General features: G+C 42.9%; 1 protein-coding gene across 3 annotated transcripts in view; it reads right to left on the reverse strand.

Annotated features, from left to right (window-relative positions):
• The window catches only part of LOC143804534 (uncharacterized), a 68,215-nt gene that overhangs the window by 15,673 nt on the left and 28,410 nt on the right, over nucleotides 1–24,132 (reverse strand). For 2 of the 3 annotated variants that reach the window (XM_077282717.1, XM_077282718.1), the window contains 4 exons: nucleotides 23,088–23,621; nucleotides 14,875–15,000; nucleotides 11,139–11,330; nucleotides 7,366–7,461 (listed from right to left, as the gene is read on the reverse strand). In XM_077282717.1, the coding sequence (XP_077138832.1) occupies nucleotides 7,366–7,461; nucleotides 11,139–11,330; nucleotides 14,875–15,000; nucleotides 23,088–23,621 (948 nt within the window). Of the gene's footprint in view, nucleotides 1–7,365; nucleotides 7,462–11,138; nucleotides 11,331–14,874; nucleotides 15,001–23,087; nucleotides 23,625–24,132 lie in introns of all 3 variants that reach the window. The other variant, XM_077282716.1, reaches the window with a different exon arrangement.

Raw genomic sequence — 24,132 nt, forward strand, 5'->3', positions numbered from 1 at the left:
AAATGTGGAAAAATTATAGCTCTCAAAATGTGGAGACGCAAAAACTATTTTTTGCAATAAAAAGTGTCTTTTAGTGTGTGACAGCTGCCAATCATAAAAATCTGCTAAAAAACCCGCTATAAATAGTAAATCAAACTATTCACCCCCTTAGTTAGGGAAAAATAATAAAATTTAAAAAATGTATTTATTTCCATTTTCCCATTAGGGTTAGGGTTAGGGCTAGGGTTAAAGCTAAAGTTAGGGTTGGGGCTAGGGTTAGGGTTGGGGCTAGGGTTAGGGTTGGGGCTAGGGTTAGGGTTGGGGCTAGGGTTAGTGCTACAGTTAGGGTTGGGGCTAAAGTAAGGGTTAGGGTTGGGGCTAAAGGTAGGGTTAGGGTTGGGGCTTCAGTTAGCGTTAGGGTTTGGATTACATTTACGGTTGGGATTAGGGTTGGGATTAGGGTTAGGGGTGTGTAAGCATTAGGGCTGTGGTTAGGGTTACCATTGGTATTAGGGTTAGGGGTGTGTTTGGATTAGGGTTTCAGTTAGAATTGGGGGGTTTCCACTGTTTAAGCTCACCAGGGCTCTCCAAACACGACATGGCATCCAATCTCAATCCCAGCCAATTCTGCGATGAAAAAGTAAAACAGTGCTCCTTCCCTTCCGAGCTCTCCCGTGCGCCCAAACAGGGGTTTACCCCAACATATGGGTTATCAGCGTACTCAGGACAAATTGGACCACAACTTTTGTGGTCCAATTACTCCTGTTACCCTTGGGAAAATACAAAACTGGGGGCTAAAATCTAATTTTTGTGAAAAAATATTTTTTATTTTCATGGCGCTGCGTTTTTAACTGTAGTGAAACATTTGGGGGTTCAAATTACTCACAACACATCTAGATAAGTTCCTTGGGGGGTCTAGTTTCCAATATAGGGTCACTTGTGGGGGGTTTCTGCTGTTTAAGTATATCAGGGGCTCTGCAAATGCAACGTGATGCCTGCAGACCAATCCATCTAAGTCTGTATTCCAAACGGCGCTCCTTCCCTTCCGAGCTCTCCCATGCACCCAAACGGTGGTTCCCCGCACATATGGGGTATCAGCGTACTCAGGACAAATTGGACAACAACTTTTGGGGTCCAATTTCTCCTGCTACCCTTGGGAAAATACAAAACTGGGGGCTAAAAAATATTTTTTGTGGAAGAGAAAAATAATTTTTATTTTCACGGCTGTGCGTTATAAACTTTTGTGAAGCACTTGGTGGGTCAAAGTGCTTACCACACATCTAGATAAGTTCCTTAGGCAGTCTACTTTCCAAAATGGTGTCACTTGTGGGGGATTTCAATGTTTAGGCACATCAGGGGCTCTCTAAACGCAGTATGGCATCCTATCTCAATTCCAGTCAATTTTGCATTGAAAAGTCAAATGGCGCTCCTTCCCTTCCGAGCTCTGCTGTTCGCCCAAACAGTGGTTTATCCCCACATATGGGGTATCAGCATACTCAGGACAAATTGCACAACAACTTTTGAGGTCCAATTTCTTCTGTTACCCTTGGGAAAATAAAAACTTGGGGGCGAAAATATCATTTTTGTGAAATAATATGATTTTTTATTTTTATGGCTCTGCATTATAAACTTCTGTGAAGCACTTGGTGGGTCAAAGTGCTCACCACACATCTAGATAAGTTCCTTAGGGGGTCTGCTTTCCAAAATGGTGTCACTTGTCAGGGGTTTCAATGTTTAGGCACATCAAGGGCTCTCCAAACGCGACATGGCGTCCTATCTCAATTCCAGTCAATTTTGCATTGAAAAGTCAAATGGCGCTCCTTCCCTTCCGAGCTCTGCTGTGCGCCCAAACAGTGATTTACCCCCACATATGGGGTATCAGCCTACTCAGGACAAATTGCACAACAACTTTTGGGGTCCAATTTTTTCCTGTTACCCTTGGTAAAATAAAACAAATTGGAGCTTAAGTAAATTTTTTGTGAAAAAAAAATTAAATGTTCATTTTTTTTAAAACTTTCCAAAAATTCCTATGAAACACCTGCAGGGTTAATAAATCTTGAATGTGGTTTTGAGCACCTTGAGGGGTGCAGTTTTTAGAATGGTGTCACACTTGGGTATTTTCTACCATATAGACCCCTCAAAGTTACTTCAAATGTGATGTAGTCACTAAAAAAAAATGGTGTTGTAAAAATGAGAAATTGCTGGTCAATTTTAACCCTTATAACTCCCTAACAAAAAAAAAAATGTTGTTTCCAAAATTGTGCTGATGTAAATTAGACATGTGGGAAATGTTACTTAGGCCGGTTTCACACGTCAGTGGCTCCGGTACGTGAGGTGACAGTTTCCTCACGTACCGGAGACACTGACACACGTAGACCCATTAAAATCAATGCATCTGTTCAGATGTCATTGATTTTTTGCGGACCGTGTCTCCGTGTGCCAAACACGGAGACATGTCAGTGTTCGTGGGAGCGCACGTATTACACGGACCCATTAAAGTCAATGGGTCCGTGTAAAACACGGACGTCACACAGACGGTCTCCGTGTGCAGTCCCTGTGGCGTGTAAGAGACAGCGCTACAGTAAGCGCTGTCCCCCACATGGTGCTGAAGCCGCGATTCATATCTTCTGTGCAGCAGCGTTTGCTGCATAGAAGATATGAATAATAGTGTTTAAATGAAAGATCTATGTGTCCGCCGCCCCCCCACCCCCTGTGCGCCCCCCCGCTGTTCAGAAAATACTCACCCGCTCCCATGTTGGCTGTCGCTGCCTCCAGGTCTGGCCGCAGCTTCTACTGTATGCGGTCACGTGGGGCCGCTCATTTACAATCATGAATAGTCGGCTCTGCCCCTATGGGAGGTGGAGCCGCCTATTCATGACTGTAAATGAGCGGCCCCACGTGACCGCATACAGTGGAAGCCGCGGCCAGACCGGGAAGGAGCGACAGCCAACGAGGGATGCGGGTGAGTATTTTCTGAACAGCGGGGGGGCGCACAGGGGGTGGGGGGGGCGGCGGACACATAGATCTTTCATTTAAACACTATTATTCATATCTTCTATGCAGCAAACGCTGCTGCACAGAAGATATGAATCGCGGCTTCAGCACGATGCAGGGGACAGCGCTAAACTTTAGCGCAGTCTCCTGCATGCTCCGTGTGGTACCCACTCGCCACACGGGCGGCACACGTGTGCCGCACGTATGGCCTACGTGAGCTCACGGGCACACGGACACGGATAACTCCGGTACCGATTTTTTCCGGTACCGGAATTATCTGGACGTGTGGGACAGCCCTTACTAAGTATTTTGTGTGACATATCTCTGTGATTTAAGGGCATAAAAATTCAAATTTGGAAAATTGCGAAATTTTCAAAATTTTCGCCGAATTTCCATTTTTTTCACAAATAAACGCAGGTAATATCAAAGAAATTTTACCACTATCATGAAGTACAATATGTTATGAGAAAAAAATGTCAGAATCATCAGGATCCGTTGGAGCGTTCCAGAGTTATAACCTCATAAAGGGACAGTGGTCAGAATTGTAAAAATTGGCCCTGTCATTAACGTGCAAACCACCCTTGGGGGTAAAGGGGTTAAGGGGTAAAATGCATAAAAGCAGCAAACACGCAGTGATCAGAGAAGAATGTTATTGCGTCGTGTGGTGCAGATACCTGCAGAAAACATGCATAAAAAAGCAGCATCTGTGCTATGGTGAGCATGTCCTCAGCATTACATTTTTATTACATTTTTTATAGGTTTGATTGAGAAAAAAATCAATACCATTTTTATTACGTCATATACTCATCACCATAAATAGTCTGATCACAGTGTTGCTCAGGTATAAAATATGTTTTATTTGCTGATTTGCTATGTTTAGTATTTTTAAAAAAGGAGCATTAAAAATGTCTTATTTTGTAATTGTTTTTGATTATTTGTTTTAGAAACATTTTTTTTTAGGAAATATCTGACTTTTATTTTCCCTCTAAAATACAGGGACATATCAGTATATTTCTATGTACAGATGCATCTTTATATATTAGCATCATCTGCTTCTGGGTTCAGAGCCGGTAATGCAGCTTCAAGTATACAAAATTCTCCTATGCTGATCAGTGTAACCTGTGGTTTATATCTTCAGCTGCTCCCTGCAATGATGAAGGTTGTAGGTTTGATTCTCAGGAAGAACAAATCACAAGCAGATAAAATATCTGTTTTGTAATTGTTTTTAATTATTTTTTAGTAATTTTATATAAAAAAAAATCTTACTTTTTCTTCACCTCTAGAATACAGGGACATAGAAATGCAATCTTATGTACAGACGGATCTCAGTGTACCATTATCATTTGCCTGTAATTTCAGAGGCTGTAATGCAGCTTCAAGTATGCAACATTTTCTATGCAGATCAATGTAGGCTATGGCTCATAGATTTAGCTGCTGTCCTCATTGGTAAATATTATGGATTCAAATCCCAGGGAGATCAGATTAGAAGAAGAGAATTGTTTATTTAAGTAATGTAAGTTATTGCAGAGATGCTGAGGATGAGGAGATACGGAGATACGGAGATACGGAGCGACGAAGACGGGGAGAGAAGAGAGTGAGAGGAAGTTTCCTGACCTGCCGGGACAGCGAGACTGACTCATCAAATCATGACAGTCCCACTGACTCTGGGACAGTCCTGCTATGGATTCAGTCAAACTATACCCAGAAAAAAAAAGCTGGAAGTTCTGATGAAAATAGTTTCCTTTATTTAAAAATCCATTTAAAACATCAGCATGGCAGATATGTGTGTCTAACCTGCTATATTGATGTTTTAAATTCATTTTTGAATAATGGAAAAGCAATTTAAGCAGACATTCCAGATTATTATTATTATTATTATTATTATTATTCCAGCTTTTCTTTACTGGATTTTCATGGATAGTCATCAGTATTAGATTGGCAGGGGAGCAACACTCCCAACAACAAACTGCAGCACCGATGGCTGCCAATTTTAATAAAAATATTGTTTTTTTCTCATATTTTTTTTTTAACAGAACTTAAATTGGAGCCTTCTACCCAGCTGACAAAGCCCAAAAGGTACTAGCTCGGTGGCCATGGTGTGCGCTTTTAATAAGTACAAATAACCTCTTTAGAGAGGAAGAAGACTTGAACTCTTGTGCCACATATTGGGGCAGTAATCATAAAAGTCAGCATTGAACCTTGAATGAGCCTTGCCACCTAGATGATAAGCCAAATCAGACACTCCATTTGTAGACATGTTTCAGGGTGTTTGTCCCTCATCAGTGCAAAGCAGAATGTATGATTTGGCTAGGTCTCTGAAAAGGCTTTTTGCATGTTTAAAGCACCACTCCAGGTATCATGAGGCCATGAGAAAGCATGTGTTCATGTAAAATGGCATTAGGTTTTCATCTGCCTGGTTCAGCAATTTTATGCTTCAATAAAAGGTCAGCACTTTATTTGGTATTGAGTGCCGCTTTTTTTTTCTTACCTAGACCACTAATCTAATTTCCCTGCACTTGGTCTTATGCTTACCAGCTGCCACCTTCTTCTGTTATCATTGCCGCTTCAGTCTGTGACCTGCCAGATTGCTCCAGTGTTTTCTGGGTAAGTAAGAAGTCACTACTCAATGTGAGTCTATGAGAGCCAGAACGAGGCCTGAAGGAGGCTCTCATACACTTACTTTGAGAGCTTGTGACCACTACCTCTGACTTTCGGCCAGTCAGAAGGTGTGGTGATAAGATGGCAGCGCGGGACCGGAGCAGAACTGAGAAGAGCTGTAAACAGCGGCTGGTAAGTATATTTCTAGGGTCAGGGAATTTAAATGAGTAGCACCACTCCAGCACTAAAATGCTGAAATAAAAAAACCCCGCTGGAGTGGTGCTTTAAATACCCAGAGGAGCATTGCATGGCCTACAAGTCTCCTCATTCCATCTTGGCATTCTCCACACAGAGAAACATTCCCCCTTATTACAGCACAGTGTATGAGCATGGTCTGGGTAGTACCCTTGGCAAAAAAAGCCATATCACAGTGTGACTCCCCAGGGTCCTGGTTGTCACAGTGGCATTGCTTTCCTCACGAGGAGATTGATGTCACGCTTGGAAGCAAGGGAAGATCTCTTCTTTCAGATAATCACAATGCACACAACATGTTCACACTCCAGGCCAGAAAGGGGAGCTCTGAACCTGGTTTTCAGGGGAACTTCCCTATTTATACATTTTGGTTTTGGAGGGAAAGTCAGTCAGTGAGTAGGAAGAGAGAGAAGGCCAGAGAGGAGCTTGTCACGGAACTTCAGCTGAGACAGAGCTGGTACGATAGGAGAATAGCTGAGCAGACGTGGGGGTCTGCACTTCCTGGCGGAAAGAGGAAAGAAGAGAGATGTGTGAGGGGCCATGCAGCCATGAGGAACAGCTGCAGCTCCTAGACAGGGGAACAGAGAAGGAAGAACAGCGTAAAGTGAGCGTGCAGGAGAGTGAAGCGCAGGCTAGTGACACCAGGGAAGGACAGCAGCGTATGGGCTATCTCCCTGTGGAGCGCAGATTCCTGGTAGCCGGAAGACCGAGGTTGTGAGGGGCTCTAAGACTTACAGCAGAAACTGGCAGGACAGCTGAACTACACGTAACCTGTCCGCCCTAATAGCCAAGAGGCACAGTGGCACATAGAGCCCAGGTCGTGATAGAGACTCTATAAAAAGGCTCGAGCCACCTGTCATTCGGGTCTGTGTCCCACCTTTATGGAGGACAGAGAGAACTGTGAGGACCTTGCCAGAAGCCATAGGCAGTAAGGGACTACAACATCACCGTGCTAATAGGAAGGCTTCTAACTCCACCTGGTAACGGAGATTCTGAACCTGCTTCCAAGCCGGCCGGACCCTGCCTGTACCTGTGATCTCATGCCTTGGACTGTGGATGCCTGAAGTCTCCAGTAAACCAGGTAAAGAGACTGCACACCTGTATCCTCCGTTTCTTTATACACTAACCACCATCACCAGCTATATACCAAGAGCCCTGGGGACCTACTTCACCTGTGGGAAGTTATACCATGTTAGCTGCCATAACGTCACCCCAGAGGACCCCTTTAAGCAGCGTCGGTCCCCACTGACCGAATACCACAGGTGGCGTAACAAACACAAACTTTATTTCAGATCCCCTTAAAAGACCTTTCCCTTTATTTTGGCGCCCAGGACCACGGACTGGGTCGCAGTCACCGTGACATCCCCTTTAAGTACCGGACCCCCTAGGCCCTGGCAGTACTCAACAGTACTGCCAAGGCCATGATCATACACTGATAGCACCTGTAACACTCCAATATAATTCAGATTTTTTTTTTACTGTCAGGGTGACTACACCATGTTAAAATATAGCAAAAAGAAAAAAAATGTTGCTTTTTGTAACCTTTTCCTTGCGTAATTCAGCTATCACTGGTAAACGTCTTTTTTTCAGTCTTTCCAGTTCAGCTTTTGTGTTCTCAAGTTGTATGAGGATTTCAGCCTGTAAAGTAATAGAGAGAATAACACTTTGCAATACAATGTAATATATTATTTGGATTTTTTTGTCTTTACATTGTCAATCCAGGGCAGCGGGCAGGGAGAAGTTGCCCGGGACCCGCCTGTCCGACTAGTCCACAGCTCGCCCGGTGGCTTTTACAGCATGTTCTTCTCTGAAACGCCGCAGCTTTTTAGAAGCAGACATACCTGGCTGAGATCGTACAGCCAGTGCCTGATACATGCTGCTCCTGGACTGGGCCGTATGGATCAGATGTCAGGTTCACTTTAAAAATGTGACTACTGTTGTTCATATGTGGCTACTTTGATGAAATATTATTATCACATGTACAGTAGTTACAGGTCCAAAGTCAACATTTGCAACGTGCGACATTTCTCTACTTGTAGATTTAGTGGAATATCTATGGCTTTTTTTGGTAAAACTGTCTTTGGAGTATAGTTTTACAGTGCCCTTTAAAAGAAAGAAAGAAATGAGGCAGATTTACAAATCCTGTCTTACATTTAGGCAGTGTAAATTTTAACTAGGCATTCTGTCAATGTGACAAATTTAGCAGTGGCTCATTCTGGAGAATAAATTTAGTGCACACTTTTATCATACTTTACACTCTCTATCGGCTCAAATTACCTCAATATTTTAAACCCCATTTTTTGCACATTGTCGCATTTCCTCTATGCCAGGCCTCGTATTTGCAAAGGAGCAAAAAATATCTAAAACACATAAATGTAATGCAAAGCATATTCCCAAGAGTTTTTCTTTACAAACTGAGCCAAAATTATTCCACATTTAGCTTAGTAAATTTCCCTCATGAATTGAATTAGTATTAGTATGCAAACATGTAAAAATCATTCAAACATTTTTTTTCTCCTACGATTTCTGATTTACCTTTTTGCTATGGTTCCTTACTTCTTAAAGAGTTATTCCCCTCCTAAAAAACAAGGTATCCCTTATTCATGGGATAGGAAATAATATGCTGATTGCTCAGGGTCCAACTGTTGGTACTCCCAGAAATCCCGAGATCAAAGCTTTGGAACCCCAAGATCGAGGCTCTACAGCCCGATTTTGAATGGAACGAAGATGACCATGCTCGGCCTCTACTCCGTTTATTGTTTTTAGGCCTGTTGAGTACAATGTTCGTCTTTCTCCTGCAGTTCCAGAGACAATGAATGGAGCAGAGCAGAGATCGAGCATGTACATCTCCCTTCTATTCAAGATGGGACTGTAAAGCCCAGTTCTTGTGATCACCTGGGGGTCCCAGAAGTCGGACCCCCTGCGATCAGTAAATTATCCTCTATCTTACAGGAAGGGGATAACTTATTTGAGGGGAAAATAACCCGTTGTTACATCTGCACAAGGACCTGCTCCTCCGACGTCTGCTTCTGTCAACAGACGTCGGAGGAGCATTAATTCTCCAGGTGGCTATCATGATAGAAGAATTGTCAGAACCAGAAACTCTGAATGGCGCATGCTCTGTCCAACCACTGAGATTAGGGTAGCTGTAGTGCCATCCAGTCTGGCTGTTTGAGTGTGTATGCTGTCCAGCCGTAGTTATCAGCTCCCTGCTCCAGCCAATTGGAAAGCACCACACCCTACTTATGCTTCCATCCTACTGCTGGAAGCTGCCAGATATAGTTTTGTGCTTCTCAGGTCTGTTAGTTCAGTTCCAGTATAGTGTATATGTTTCCTGTTTTTGACCTCAGCTTTTCTTATTGACTATTCTTGCGTCTTCCAATTTTATACCTTTTCGATCCCTGTATAAGGGTTTAAGGGTGAAGGACAGGGCTACTCCTGGGATCTGATAAGCGGAGTGACTTGTGCAAAGCCTGTCCGGGGTAGCCATTTTATAGCTGCCAGGCGACCACTGACAGTCGCCTCATTGCTCCCGTTAATTAAGGGATTGTCCGAAACTAAATATTTAATCCCCAATATCTTTTATGATGAAACAAACATTTTCCTAATTTATATTTCGTTAAAATAAATATACTCCTCTGATATCACCCCTGATCGTGTGGCGTCCCAATCTCAGATGACATCCACTTATGACACTCCATTCAAATCACCCAAATGGTGTTAGTTCAGAGGTACGTCCGATATTGTGCAAGGCATGAGGGGGTATGTGATTAGATCATTATCAGAAGAGCATGTGAAAGCTGGATGACATGAGATCAGGAGAAATACATTCGGAAAATGCTTGTTTAGCCTTGATAAGATAACAGGGATTACATTTTTTCGCATCAGACAATCCCTTTATGATATGTGCACGCGTTGAGTATTTGCAGAATGTTGGCAGGAAAAATGCTGTGTAAAATGAAAGCATGTTTTTACTCATTTTTAATGTGTTTTTCATATGCTTTTGATACATTTTTTACTTGCATGTTTCTCCTATTCATTTAAATAAGTGAAAAAAATGCAGCAAAAATGTGGAAAGAATCGACATGCTGCAATTTTTTTTTTAAAAAAGCAACAACAACAAAACTAAACACTTTGATGGTTCAAATCTGGAAGGAAAACATAAGAAGCATGTGCTCACAGAAATCTCATTCACTTTGCAGGTAAATATAAAATGCCTTAGTTTTTTATTTTCCGCTGCAAAAACGCTTAAAAGAAATTGCAAAAACTCAACGTGGAACAGGCCCTTAAATACTTTAGTACTTTTTAGTCTGTTATTAGGCTCCTTTATTGGCTTTGTGCATTGTTTGTGATGTATTACTGCATTATTTTCTTTCTGTTATTATACTTATAAGGCTGCCATCACACTAGCAGTATTTGGTCAGTATTTTACATCAGTATTTGTAAGCCAAAACCAGGAGTGGGTGATAAATGCAGAAGTGGTGCATATGTTTCTATTATACTTTTCCTCTAATTGTTCCACTCCTGGTTTTGGTTTACAAATACTGATGTAAAATACTGACCAAATACTGCTAGTGTGACGGCAGCCTTAGGGTACGCTCATGCCGGCTTGATGTGCTGATAATGTTCAACACTGAAATTCGCAGGAGCAAAATTCGTACTGAATCATCACTCTTGAATAGACATAATACAAATTCAAAATGCATCGCCACATGTCAATTTATTCTGCAGATTTTTCCCGCATTTGGGAAATGAGGTTTTGTAGAATGTCATCCACTTTGTGCTGGTATTGTACTAGGCAGCTATTTTATGCTTATATATCTAGAGCTGGAAAGCCAGAGTGTATCTGCCCTGACGCCTGCTTAGCTATTACTTTTTGCAATGCACACCTTTGTACTGTATATGTTTATTATTTGTTTTCTTTTCAGAACTCAATGAAATCTAAAGAATATCCTTTCACCTTGATAACAATTGTTATTAGAAGGTATTCTTTGAACAAAAGAAAGAGATAAAACCCATCATTTTATGTCCTGTATCATATAGGACCTTGATACAAAGAGATAAGGTCATCCTGATAATCCAAGTCTCGCTGCACACAATAAGAACGGCACTTATTTCATGTCAAGGTCAAACATTTCAGAAATGGAATCAGACAGCAGAAATTAGCAACAAGATGAAATAATAGATTACTTCTGCATATAAAGTCTCATTCCTGTGTACGTTACACAATCTGAAGTAGTATCGGGTTACTGTGAGAGCTATTGTAAAAAAAAAAATGTATGGAACTGTGCAATGATGTTTCATGTGCGTTGTACCTTCTCTCCCTCCAGACAGGAGACTTTCAGTCGTTCATGCTCCTTGGCCTTTTCGAGTTGCGACCTCAAGTCTTCTATATCAGAAACCAATTTGCTTTGCTTACTTTTAAACAACTCTTCTTGGTCTCTTTCAGCACCTTGTATTGTACTGAGCTTTGTACTGAGTTCTTCATTTTCTGTTAGCAAAGAGTCCTAGTGCAAGAAACAAGCAGCAAGAAAATATGACAAATACTTTTAGAGAGTAATTGTGGAATAAGATGTTGGAAAACAGAATGTAAGGAAAGAAAATGATTTTATTGCCAAGAATCAGAAGCAAAATGGGAAACTCCACATTCAAGGAGATTTGACCTGCGTTCAGGTGCGAGATCCTTTTTCGGTCTCAAAAACACATCAGGGCTTGGTGATTGGCCACATACAGTGGTGCACAGAGATTATAGGGGTTTGTATTATGCAATGGAAGATAAATCTATTCATCCAGGCAGGGTAGAACATATTATTGGTGCAACCTGTGCAGGTGCACAAAGACCCAAGGGGTATGGAGGTCCATTTACATATCCAAAGCATGTGGAATTGTGCATTATGATGAGCTATTGGACTGCAAAGTGCCCAAAAATTGTTCTTGAACAGAGGACCTCTTCTGTCTGTGTCTGCCAGTTCATTCAGAGATGTAACCATAGTGGGCACAGAAGTTTTAGTCATGCACTGAAGTTAGAGGAGACCCAAAGGTTCCTCTACCCCTTATGAAACACCAGCATTATAAATCATATAAAAGATTTGGGAACCCTTAGGGCTTATGAAGACTTCAGTTTTTCATGCACAACTTCTATCCATGGATAGAACTCGTACCCATTATAGTCTATGCGCTGCTCACATGTCTGTGAATTTTTACGGAACAAGTGGTTCGCGCCAAAACACGGAGACATATCAAGCTTGGCAATTCAAATCCATGGGTCCATGAAAAAAAAAAAGGACAGCATTTGAATATCATCCATGTGTAAAACCAAGTACTGGAATATCATCCATGTGTAAACCGAGTACTGGTCATTTTTAACTGTGCAATAGGCAGGGGAAGATTTGAGATTTTTTTTTTCCATATCAGAAAATCACTGATGAAACAATGATGGTAAAAACTGAAACACTGAAAATTGGGTCCAAAATACTTATGAAAATCGGTCTGGCTTTTTTTTGCATACAAGAAAAATCACTGACATCTGGACTTAAGGTACCTTCACACTAAAGGTACCTTCACACTAAGGGACTTTACAACGATAACGATAGCGATCCGTGACGTTGCAGCGTCCTGGATAGCGATATCGTTGTGTTTGACACGCAGCAGCGATCTGGATCCTGCTGTGATATCGCTGGTCGTTGCTGAAAGTCCAGAACTTTATTTGGTAGTCAGATCGGCATGTATCGTCGTGTTTGACAGCAAAAGCAACGATGCCAGCGATGTTTTACAATGGTAACCAGGGTAAATATCGGGTTACTAAGCGCAGGGCCTTGTAAAAGTAAAAAAAAAAAAAACACTACATACTCACCCTCTGATGTCTGTCACGTCCCCCGGCGTCCGCGCTGCTGCTCAGAGCTTCCTGCACTGAGTGTGTCAGTGCCGGCCGTAAAGCAAAGCACAGCGGTGACGTCACCGCTGTGCTTAGGGCCGGCGCTCACACAGTGCAGGGAAGCGGACGCCGGGGAACGCGAATATAAGTATGTAGTGTTTGTTTTTTTACATTTAACACTGGTAACCAGGGTAAACATCGGGTTACTAAGCGCGGCCCTGCGCTTAGCAACCCGATGTTTACCCTGGTTACCCGGGGACTTCGGCATCGTTGGTCGCTGGAGAGCTGTCTGTGTGACAGCTCTCCAGCGACCAAACAGCGACGCTGCAGCGATCGGCATCGTTGTCGATATCGCTGCAGCGTCGCTTAGTGTGAAGGTACCTTTAGTAGATTTTGTAGTTGGGACAAAGTTACTCCTCAACATCCATCCAGAGAAAAAAAGCAAGGAGACACAACAATGCAAAATTTGCATCCATGGCAAGAAATGGTGCAGCATTACAGGTCCACACATCAGGGATGTCTAAAAGAATATTCTGATCTACATAAATTATCACCTACATCATATGGTCCCCTATTGGGACCCCCACTGATGACCAGAAACCTCCCACTAGTTACTGGGAGCTCCCAATAATGTGTATCTACATTCTTCCCTTGACCACAGATATGAGAAATTACATGGACATACTGGTTGCACATGCCCCCCTTCACTGTAATTTAAATAGGACTTACCAATATTATATAATTGTTTTATCTGGTCTTAATACATCTATTTTTTTGTGAATCTGGTGTTGATTTTTTGTTCCTGCACCCCTCCATTCCTAAAACATAGAGTTATTTTCTGTTTATGTAAATCTAGGGCTTAATCCTCATGTAGATGCCTACAAAGAAGAGTTGGCGACCATGCCCCCATGGTTAACAAGACTAAATTTACATACAGGAAAAAGGGGGTCATATCTTAGAAATGGGGAGGCACAGAAATAGAAAACCAGCAATGCCAGATTCAAGAGAACATTATTGTACACCAGGTAAAAAAAAAATGGTACTAGCAATGGTTCTGGTACCAGGCATTTGCCCCTCTAAAGCTGTGCCCCTGATTAATCATTTATAAAACAAATTACATACAGAAGGTGACAGAATTACAGATTTCCAGAAAGACAATTGTTATAATCTCACTAGATGGTGGCCCGATTCTAACGCATCGGGTATTTTAGAATGCACAGCCACGTAGTATATAACACAGCCCACGTAGTATATTGCACAGCCCACGCAGTATATAACACAGCCCACGCAGTATATAACACAGCCCATGCAGTATATAACACAGCCACGTAGTATATAACACAGCCACGTAGTATATAACACAGCCCACGTAGTATATTGCACAGCCCACGCAGTATATAACACAGACCATGCAGTATATAACACAGCCACGTAGTATATAGTACAGGCACGTAGTATATTGCACACCCATGTAGTATATAGCACAGCCACATAGTATATAGCACAGCCCACTCAGTATATAACACAGCCATGTACTATATTGCACAGGCACGTAGTATATAGCACAGCCCACATAGTATATAACACAGGCCACGCAGTATATAACACAGGCCAGATAGTACATAACAGCCCACGTAGTATATAGCAATGTGGGCACCATATCCCTTTTAAAAAAAAGCAATTAAAATAAAAAATAGTTATATACTCACCTTCTGTCAGCCCCCGGATCCAGCCGAGGCCTTTACCGATGCTCCTCGCGACGCTCCATTCCCAGTAATGCCTTTCGGCAATAACCCGTGATCATGTAGCGGTCTCGCGAAACCACTACATCATCATCTCGCGAGACCGCTACGTGATCTTGAGTCATTGCCGCAATGCATTCTTGGGCCGGAGCGTGAGAAGCCGGAAAGGCTGCGGCAGACTTTGGAAGGTGAGAATATATATATATTTTTTTAATTATTATTTTTAACATTCTATTTTTTTACTACTGATGCTGCATAGGCAGCATCAAGAGTAAAAAAATGAACCGGTGTTTTTTAACTCCCGCCCCAATCTCGCTGATTGGTCGCAGCGGGCCGGCCGAGACCAATCAGCAACCCAGGATTTCCGTTACGGAAGTCACAGACAAACAGACGGAAGTACCCCTTAGGCAATTATATATATAGATAATTACTCACTATCTTCTCCTGTTTCTCTCTGTTGCTCTTGTCTAGATTTCGAATGTCTTCACAATTATTTGTCAGTTTATTCTTGTAATTATTTTCACAACTTTCCATGAAAAGGCCTCCATCATACGATGCATCCTATAGTGAAAGTATCATATTGCATATTATAAGGAATGCAGATAATTTCTTGGTTATGTCATCCTTTGCTACTTTGCTACAAGGAATGTCTGATGGGAAAATATTATAAGAAATTTATAGGCGACCAGCCAATCCCATTTTGCTGTTGCCCAGGTTCTTGACAATTTCTCATTCTTTGTTCTGATTAACTTAGTTACACTTCCTAGCATTTCCTTTGTTTTCATCTCTTAACCCCTTTCTGACATCGGACGTACTATCCCGTCGAGGTGGGGTGGGCCCGTATGACCACCGACGGGATAGTACGTCCAGCGCGATCGGCCGCGCTCACGGGGGGAGCGCAGCCAATCGCGGCCGGGTGTCAGCTGACTATCACAGCTGACATCCGGCACTATGTGCCAGGAGCGGTCACGGACCGCCCCCGGCACATTAACCCCCGGCACACTGCGATCAAACATGATCACAGTGTTCCGGCAGTATAGGGAAGCACCGCGCAGGGAGGGGGCTCCCTGCGGGCTTCCCTGAGACCCCTGGAGCAACACGATGTGATCGCGTTGCTCCGAGCGACTCTTACCTCCTATCCCTGCAGACCCCGGATCCAAAATGGCCGCGGGGCTGCATCCGGGTCCTGCAGGGACTACTTCCGGGTCCAGAGCAGGCGCTGGTAAGCCTGCAGCGCTGTAAGTCAGATCGCTGATCTGACAGAGTGCTGTGCAAACTGTCAGATCAGCGATCTGTGATGCCCCCCCGGGACAAAGTAAAAAAGTAAATAAAAAAAATCCACATGTGTAAAAAAAAAATAAAATTCCTAAATAAAGAAAAAAAAAAATTATTCCCATAAATACATTTCTTTATCTAAATATAAAAAAAACAATAAAAGTACACATATTTAGTATCGCCACATCCGTAACGACCCAAAATATAAAACTGTCCCACTAGTTAACCCCTTCAGTGAACACCGTAAGAAAAAAATAAAAAAAACGATGCAAAAAACAACGCTTTATTATCATACCGCCGAACAAAAAGTGGAATAACATGCGATCAAAAAGACGGATATAAATAACCATGGTACCGCTGAAAACGTAATCTTGTCCCTCAAAAAACTAGCCACCACATAGCATCATAAGCAAAAAAATAAAAAAGTTATAGTCCTCAGAATAAAGCGATGCCAAAATAATTATTTTTTCTATAAAATAGCTTTTATCGTATAAAAGCGCCAAAACAGAAAAAAATGATATATATGAGATATCGATGTAATCGTACTGACCCGAAGAATAAAACTGCTTTATCAATTTTACCAAACGTGGAACGGTATAAACGCCTCCCTCAAAAGAAATTCATGAATAGCTGGTTTTTGGTCATTCTGCCTCACAAAAATCAGAATAAAAGCGATCAAAAACTTTCACGTGTCCGAAAATGTTACCAATAAAAACGTCAACTCGTCCCACAAAAAACAAGACCTCACATGACTCTGTGGACCAAAATATGGAAAAATTATAGCTCTCAAAATATGGAGACACAAAAACTTTTTTGCTATAAAAAGCGTCTTTTAGTGTGTGACAGCTGCCAATCATAAAAATCCGCTATAAAAAAATGCTATAAAAGTAAATCAAACCCTCCTTCATCACCCCCTTAGTAAGGGAAAAATAATAAAATTAAAAAAATGTATTTATTTCCATTTTCCCATTAGGATTAGGGATAGGGTTAGGGCTAGGGTTAGGGTTAGGGCTAGAGTTAGGGTTAGTGCTAGGGTTAGGGCTAGGGTTACTGCTAGGGTTAGGGCTAGGGTTAGGGTTAGGGCTAGGGTTAGGGCTAGGGTTAGGGTTGGGACTAGGGTTGGAGCTAAAGTTAGGGTTAGGGTTGGGGCTAAAGTTAGGGTTAGGGCTAAAGTTAGGGTTTGGATTACATTTACGGTTGGGATTAGGGTTGGGATTAGAGTTAGGGGTGTGTCAGGGTTAGGGGTGTGGTTAGGGTTACCATTGGGATTAGGGTTAGGGGTGTGTTTGGATTAGGGTTTCAGGTAGAATTGGGGAGTTTCCACTGTTGAGGCACATCAGGGGCTCTCCAAACGCGACATGGCGTCCGATCTCAATTCCAGCCAATTCTGAGTTGAAAAAGTAAAACAGTGCTCCTTCCCTTCCAAGCTCTCCCGTGCGCCCAAACAGGGGTTTACCCCAACATATGGGGTATTAGCGTACTCGGGACAAATTGGACAACAACTTTTGGGGTCCAAGTTCTCTTGTTATCCTTGGGAAAATAAAAATTTGGGGGGCTAAAAATCATTTTTGTGGGAAAATTTTTTATTTTATTTTCACGGCTCTGCATTGTAAACTGTAATGAAACACTTGGGGGTTCAAAGTTCTCACAACACATCTAGATAAGTTCCTTGGGAGGTCTAGTTTCCAATATGCGGTCACTTGTGGGGGTTTCTACTGTTTGGGTACATCAGGGGCTCTGCAAATGCAACGTGACGCCTGCAGACCAATCCATCTAAGTCTGCATTCCAAATGGCGCTCCTTCCCTTCCGAGCTCTGCCATGCGCCCAAACAGTGGTTCCCCCCACATACGGGGTATCAGCGTACTCAGGACAAATTGGACAACAACTTTTGGGGTCCAATTTCTCCTGTTACCCTTGGGAAAATACAAAACTGGGGGCTAAAAAATCATTTTTGTGAAAAAAAAAGAATTTGTACTTTCACGGCTCTGCGTTATAAACTGTAGTGAAACACTTGGGGGTTCAAAGTTCTCACAACACATCTAGATAAGTTCCTTAGGAGGTCTAGTTTCCAATATGGGGTCACTTGTGGGGGGTTTGTACTGTTTGAGTACATCAGGGGCTCTGCAAATGCAACGTGACGCCTGCAGACCAATCCATCTAAGTCTACATTCCAAATGGCGCTCCTTCCCTTCTGAGCTCTGCCATGCGCCCAAACAGTGGTTCCCCCCACATACGGGGTATCAGCGTGCTCAGGACAAATTGGACAACAACTTTTGGGGTCCAATTTCTCCTGTTACCCTTGGGAAAACACAAAACTGGGGGCTAAAAAATCATTTGTGTGAAAAAAAAAAAGAATTTTTATTTTCACGGCTCTGCGTTATAAACTGTAGTGAAACACTTGGGGGTTCAAAGATCTCACAACACATCTAGATAAGTTCCTTGGGAGGTCTAGTTTCCAATATGGGGTCACTTGTGGGGGGTTTGTACTGTTTTGGTACATCAGGGGCTCTGCAAATGCAACGTGACGCCTGCAGACCAATCCATCTAAGTCTGCATTCTAAATGGCGCTCCTTCCCTTCCGAGCTCTGCCATGCGCCCAAACAGTGGTTCCCCCCACATATGGGGTATCAGCGTACTCAGGACAAATTGGACAACAACTATTGGGGTCCAATTTATCCTGTACCCTTGGGAAAATACAAAACTGGGGGCTAAAAAATCAGTTTTGTGAAAAAAAAAATATTATTTTCATGGCTCTGCGTTATAAACTGTAGTGAAACACTTGGGGGTTCAAAGCTCTCAAAACACATCTTCTAGATAAGTTCCTTAGGGGGTCTACTTTCCAAAATGGTGTCACTTGTGGGGGTTTTAATGTTTAGGCACATCAGGGGCTCTCCAAACGCGACATGGTGTCTCATCTCAATTCCAGTCAATTTTGCATTGAAAATTCAAACGGCGCTCCTTCCCTTCCGAGCTCTGCCATGCGCCCAAACAGTCGTTTACCCCCACATATGGGGTATCAGCGTACTCAGGACAAATTGCACAACAACTTTTGGGGTAAAATTTCTTCTCTTACCCTTGGGAAAATAAAAAATTGGGGGCGAAAAGATCATTTTTGTGAAAAAATATTATTTTTTTATTTTTACAGCTCTGCATTATAAACTTCTGTGAAGCACTTGTTGGGTCAAAGTGCTCACCACACATCTAGATAAGCTCCTTAAGGGGTCTACTTTCCAAAATGGTGTCACTTGTGGGGGGGTTTCAATGTTTAGGCACATCAGGGGCTCTCCAAACGCAACATGGCTTCCCATCTCAATTCCAGTCAATTTTGCATTGAAAAGTCAAATGGCGCTCCTTTCCTTCCGAGCTCTGCCATGCGCCTAAACAGTGGTTTACCCCCACATATGGGGTATCAGCATACTCCGGACAAATTGTACAACAATTTTTGGGGTCCATTTTCTCCTGTTACCCTTGGTAAAATAAAACAAATTGGAGCTGAAATAAATTTTGCGTGAAAAAAAGTTAAATGTTCATTTTTCTTTAAACATTCTAAAAATTCCTGTGAAACACCTGAAGGGTTAATAAACTTCTTGAATGTGGTTTTGAGCACCTTGAGGGGTGCAGTTTTTAGAATGGTGTCACACTTGGGTATTTTCTATCATATAGACCCCTCAAAATGACTTCAAATGAGATGTGGTCCCTAAAAAAAAATGGTGTTGTAAAAATGAGAAATTTCTGGTCAAATTTTAACCCTTATAACTCCCTAACAAAAAAAAAATTTTTGCTCCAAAATTGTGCTGATGTAAAGTAGACATGTGGGAAATGTTACTTATTAAGTATTTTGTGTGAGATATCTCTGTGATTTAAGGGCATAAAAATTCAAAGTTGGAAAATTGCGAAATTTTCAAAATTTTCGCCAAATTTCAATTTTTTTCACAAATAAACGCAGGTAATATCAAAGAAATTTTACCACTATCATGAAGTACAATAAGTCATGAAAAACAGTGTCAGAATCACTGGGATCTGTTGAAGCGTTCCAGAGTTATAACCTCATAAAGGGACAGTGGTCAGAATTGTAAAAATTGGCCTGGTCATTAACGTGCAAACCACCCTTTGGGGTAAAGGGGTTAATGACGAGGCCAAATTTAAAAAATCTGATCAGTGTCACTTTATGTGGTATTAACTTTTGAACGCTTCTTTAGTGCTTGCATCCCTGCATGCTTCTGTAACACCCCAGGTAACCGGTTGTTACAGTGATGTTGCCTTCCTTTCAGGGAGGGCGATATCATGCTTGGAGGCAAGGAGGATTCTCTTTACCAGGTAAGCACTTACACACAACACGTTCTGAATACAGGCCAGAAGGGGGAGCTCAGGACCCGGATTCAGGGCAGCTTGCCCAGCTTTAAGTGTTCCGGTCTGGAGGTGGAGTTAGGTTAGTTGGAGAGAGACACTGAGGAGAAAGGAAATTTTGGAGCAGAGTGCAGACTACGGAGCCGTACAGTCAGGACTGAGCTGCAGCTCTAGGAAAGGACTAGAACCCAAGGGGTTGCTGTGTGCACTGGAGCAATTGAGGGAAGAAGCACAGGAGTGGAAAAGCGCTCAGAGGGGAACTGTGACTGGGCACTCTCAGAGCCGAAGCGCAGAAACCGGGCACTGGGAGTCCAAGACTTTAGTGGGACTTTAGGACACTTAGCAGAACCGGAGGGCTTAGAACTGTATGTGGTTTGCCCACACCACACCTGGAGACGAAGCAGCACCTGAAGAACCCGGGTCGTGTTGGAGACCCTATAAAATGGCTCAAGCTGCCCGCCATACAGGTACCTGTCCCAGGACAGGAGAAGAAAGGGGTACTTTGCCAGCAAGCTTCAGGCAGCAGGGAACTTGCATATCAGCGCAAGTAGGAAAGGCTTACGGACATCACCTGGTGTAATAATTATATGGGTACTACGGAATCTGATAGCATGGGATAAAGCCAGTCTGAGAACAAAGTTGCAGCAAAAAATGTATTTACTCAAAAACAGAACTGTAAACAAAACTAACAGATATTTCTGCAATTGTAACGAGGTCCTCAGCTCTATATAGAAAATAGCCAACAGGATAGCAAACAAAACATAGTACAGATATTCCTGCAATTGTAACGAGGTCCTCAGCTCTATATAGAAAATCACAGCAAACTGAGTAGCGGGGCGCGACCGCTAATGTGAACCAGTCCAGCAAGGAAATTATGTGGAAGCAAACAAGACACTTGAACAAGGAAGTCCAATAAGGTTATAGTGCAAATGCACACAGTATTTAAATGATGAAGTCCAGCAACACTTGCTCATACGTGTGCACAGTTCTTGTTAGTAGTAGTCCAATAGTTCACAGATAATGCGTCATGTGAATGATGTCCTGGAAAAGAGAGGATGAGGGGAGAAAGAGGGAGAGCGCCATCTAAGTGTAGTAGATGAGTAGAACTTTCTTGGAGAGATAACACAGCTTGAATCTTGCTCACCCGGTGTGGTTATGCAAAGAGGCACAACACTGGGAAAAGTTTTGTACACAAAGGAAATCCTTCCACTGGTGTGCTGCACTTCGCAGCAGTTCCAGAGGCGAGAGGTAGCTGAATGAAGTGAGGCAGACCACCGAGTAGTGAGCAGCAGAAGCAGGGAGTTAACCAGCAAACAGGCAGATGCTCAGGAGCCAGCAGCACAAAATATTCAGGCACAGGTGAACACAAGACCCGGACTTAAATAATCAGGACAGACAGGAAGTTCCATGACAGGGCGAGATCCAAGACTCCATCTTGGATCAGGGCAAATTCCCATATCCATCGTTTTACTCTGCGCAAGACAGGCATGTCTCAACTGTCCATATTGGAGATAGAAAAGTTTCTAAGTATTAGACACTCCTGCTTTGGTGGACCTGCACTGCCCTTGTTATAAATCAATGGCCATTCATTTCAATAATCGCTATGTAAAGCAAAATTTAGGCTGGGGTTGCATGGTGACTTTGGTTCATTGTGCGGCCAGATTGCTGTATGCCACTACTAACCTGCAGTGTAATGCAGGGGAATGGAGTCGCATTGTAAGGAGATAGACCGGACCGCGGGTACCTGCATGATGGGTCCATAACTGAAAGGGCTGCATCCTCTGTTTCCTGGGGGAAGCTGTAAGGAGGCGGACTTTCCCCAGTCGAGGGGAAGTACTGGAGAGAGGGAGCTTCCTATTGACAGGGAGCGGGGAGAGGAAAAAGGAGAAAAGCGCACGCTGCAGGGGACTGGTGGTGCAAGTGCAGAGTAGCGCACAGAGAGAGGAGTGCTGTGCCCCGATCCTCCAGTCAGTCCCGGCGCTGCGACAGGCCCCACCGCTTGCAGAGAGGCCGCAGCGAGAATAGGGCCAGGTGTACTGCAGCAGACAGGAGAAAGAGAGACTGCTGCACAGAGCAGAGCCGTACAGAGCCAAGCCTTGCAGAGCCAAGCCGTGCAGAGCCATGCGCACGGAGCAGACCTCAGCTGGGCATAATAGCAGCCACAGAGGGAGAGGAGTGCACCGCGTGGGAGCATTAGCTCCACGCAGAGCAGCGTTGCCTGCCACCATCCACTAAGACAAGAAAGGGAGAGGTACGTGCAGTGTGCCGGTGACTATAAGAAGGAGAAGTAGCACACCAGAGGTTGTCAGCGCTTGAGTCTTGGCACAAACAAGCAGCGCGCAGCAAAGAGAGGAAAGCACAATGCGCCCAATAATTCACAGAGATCTAAGTGCTGTGCGCCCAGTGACTGAGCAATATCGCGCACGTGCCGTAAGTAGAGAGCTAGTGCTACATAGACGTCTGTAATCCTTCACCCGTTTGCACTGCAGAGCAGAGTTGCACTCCAGCGGTATCTCACAACGAGCTGAGCACAGCACTGAGGAGCGTGGGAGCAGCATCCCACTTAACCCAGCAAAGATTACAAGTGTCGCTGTTCTCGGTACCACCGTTGGATTCCCATCCGTCACTGCATCTCGTGTTCCTGCTAGAACCCTTCAGCATTGCAACCATTAGGGTGCTGTGAATGGGACTTAGTAAGTTACAAAAAGTTGGACTGATTTTTGGCAACTTGATTGTTGCGGAATTCTAAAGATTGCAATACAACCCATTTTGCCTGCATTTGTCTGTGGTGTACAGTGATTTTTTTCAGAGTGACATACATAAAGCTCCAGCCTTAACCTACAGCCGCTAATGCAGTGGTAAAATATGGCTGATTGCATATTCAATCAGCGAATGATCGCTTGGGGCGTTGGGAAGCAGGACCCATGGTGACCAGCCAATTGCCAGATTGGCTTTCAAAAAGAACCATAACAATGTAAGTTACACTTCATAAGAAGATCATCCAATCTTTGATAATCCAACTTACCAAAGTGACAGATGAACATTCACTTTCTTCTTTGGATTTGTGGACTTCTTGTTGTCTCCTCAACTCAGCCTCTAGCTCACTAACTTTCAGCTGCAGGGCTTCTTTTTCTCTCTTTGTCTGCATAAGGACCTTGTCATAATCGCTTCTGATTTTCTTCTCATTTTTGCATGACTGACATTCTGGAAGCTTTACTATCTCGGGAGACAAGCGGTCTGAGGTCTTTGGAACTGGCACCTCCAGCCAAGTTTGTTTTTCCAGTCTACTTTCTTTTTGTCCATCGTAAGGAAATGTAGGCACATTTACCAGATTACTGGAGGTGGATCCAAAATCCTTGGAATATTTTGACTTGTCAAGGAATGTCTTAGCAGGCTTGGGGGTTTTCTCTAATGCTTTTTCCACTTGTGGTAAATTGATTTTTTCCCCTCTCATTTCTCGTGAAAGATCTGAGTTTGATGCATGATCCTTCAGTTTTCTATCCAGCGGTTTAGAGTTGGAGATGAGGCTGAGGTGAATTGGAGGGAAAGACGTCTGCAGCTGCTGGACAAACATACATATTTTAAGATGATGGATATTTTTTAAATCTTAACATGGTCTGAAAAATTAGAAATGCTCAGTTAGAAGTTCTAGTTTAGTTATCAAAATGCAAACAATGGTGAATGCGCACAATACGCATTTTCTGTGGATTTGCAGCACAGATTTACCAGCATAACACAGTACCAGCGATGTATATGATTCCTAATAAATCTGATAAACATGTTGAGTAAATTTTCCATATTTAAATTGACATGCAGATTTTTTTATTGCAAAATTAATTGAGAATTTTCCATTTAAAAATCATGGGTTGAAATCTTCAGCAGTTCCACAAAAGTCAGCTGAAAACCCGCACAATACACATGCAGATTTTGGTACAAAATTTGCCCTTGAATTGTCTTAAATGAATCCGCCTGTGCTTTCGTACCAAGGGTTGGTTTACGCCAAAATATATCCAAACGGAAAGGCATTAGCAGCATGCAGAGCACAGAGGATTAGCTAATGTAAGAAAGGA

Source organism: Ranitomeya variabilis, chromosome 2, assembly GCF_051348905.1.
Source record: "Ranitomeya variabilis isolate aRanVar5 chromosome 2, aRanVar5.hap1, whole genome shotgun sequence".
Lineage (NCBI taxonomy): Eukaryota > Metazoa > Chordata > Amphibia > Anura > Dendrobatidae > Ranitomeya > Ranitomeya variabilis.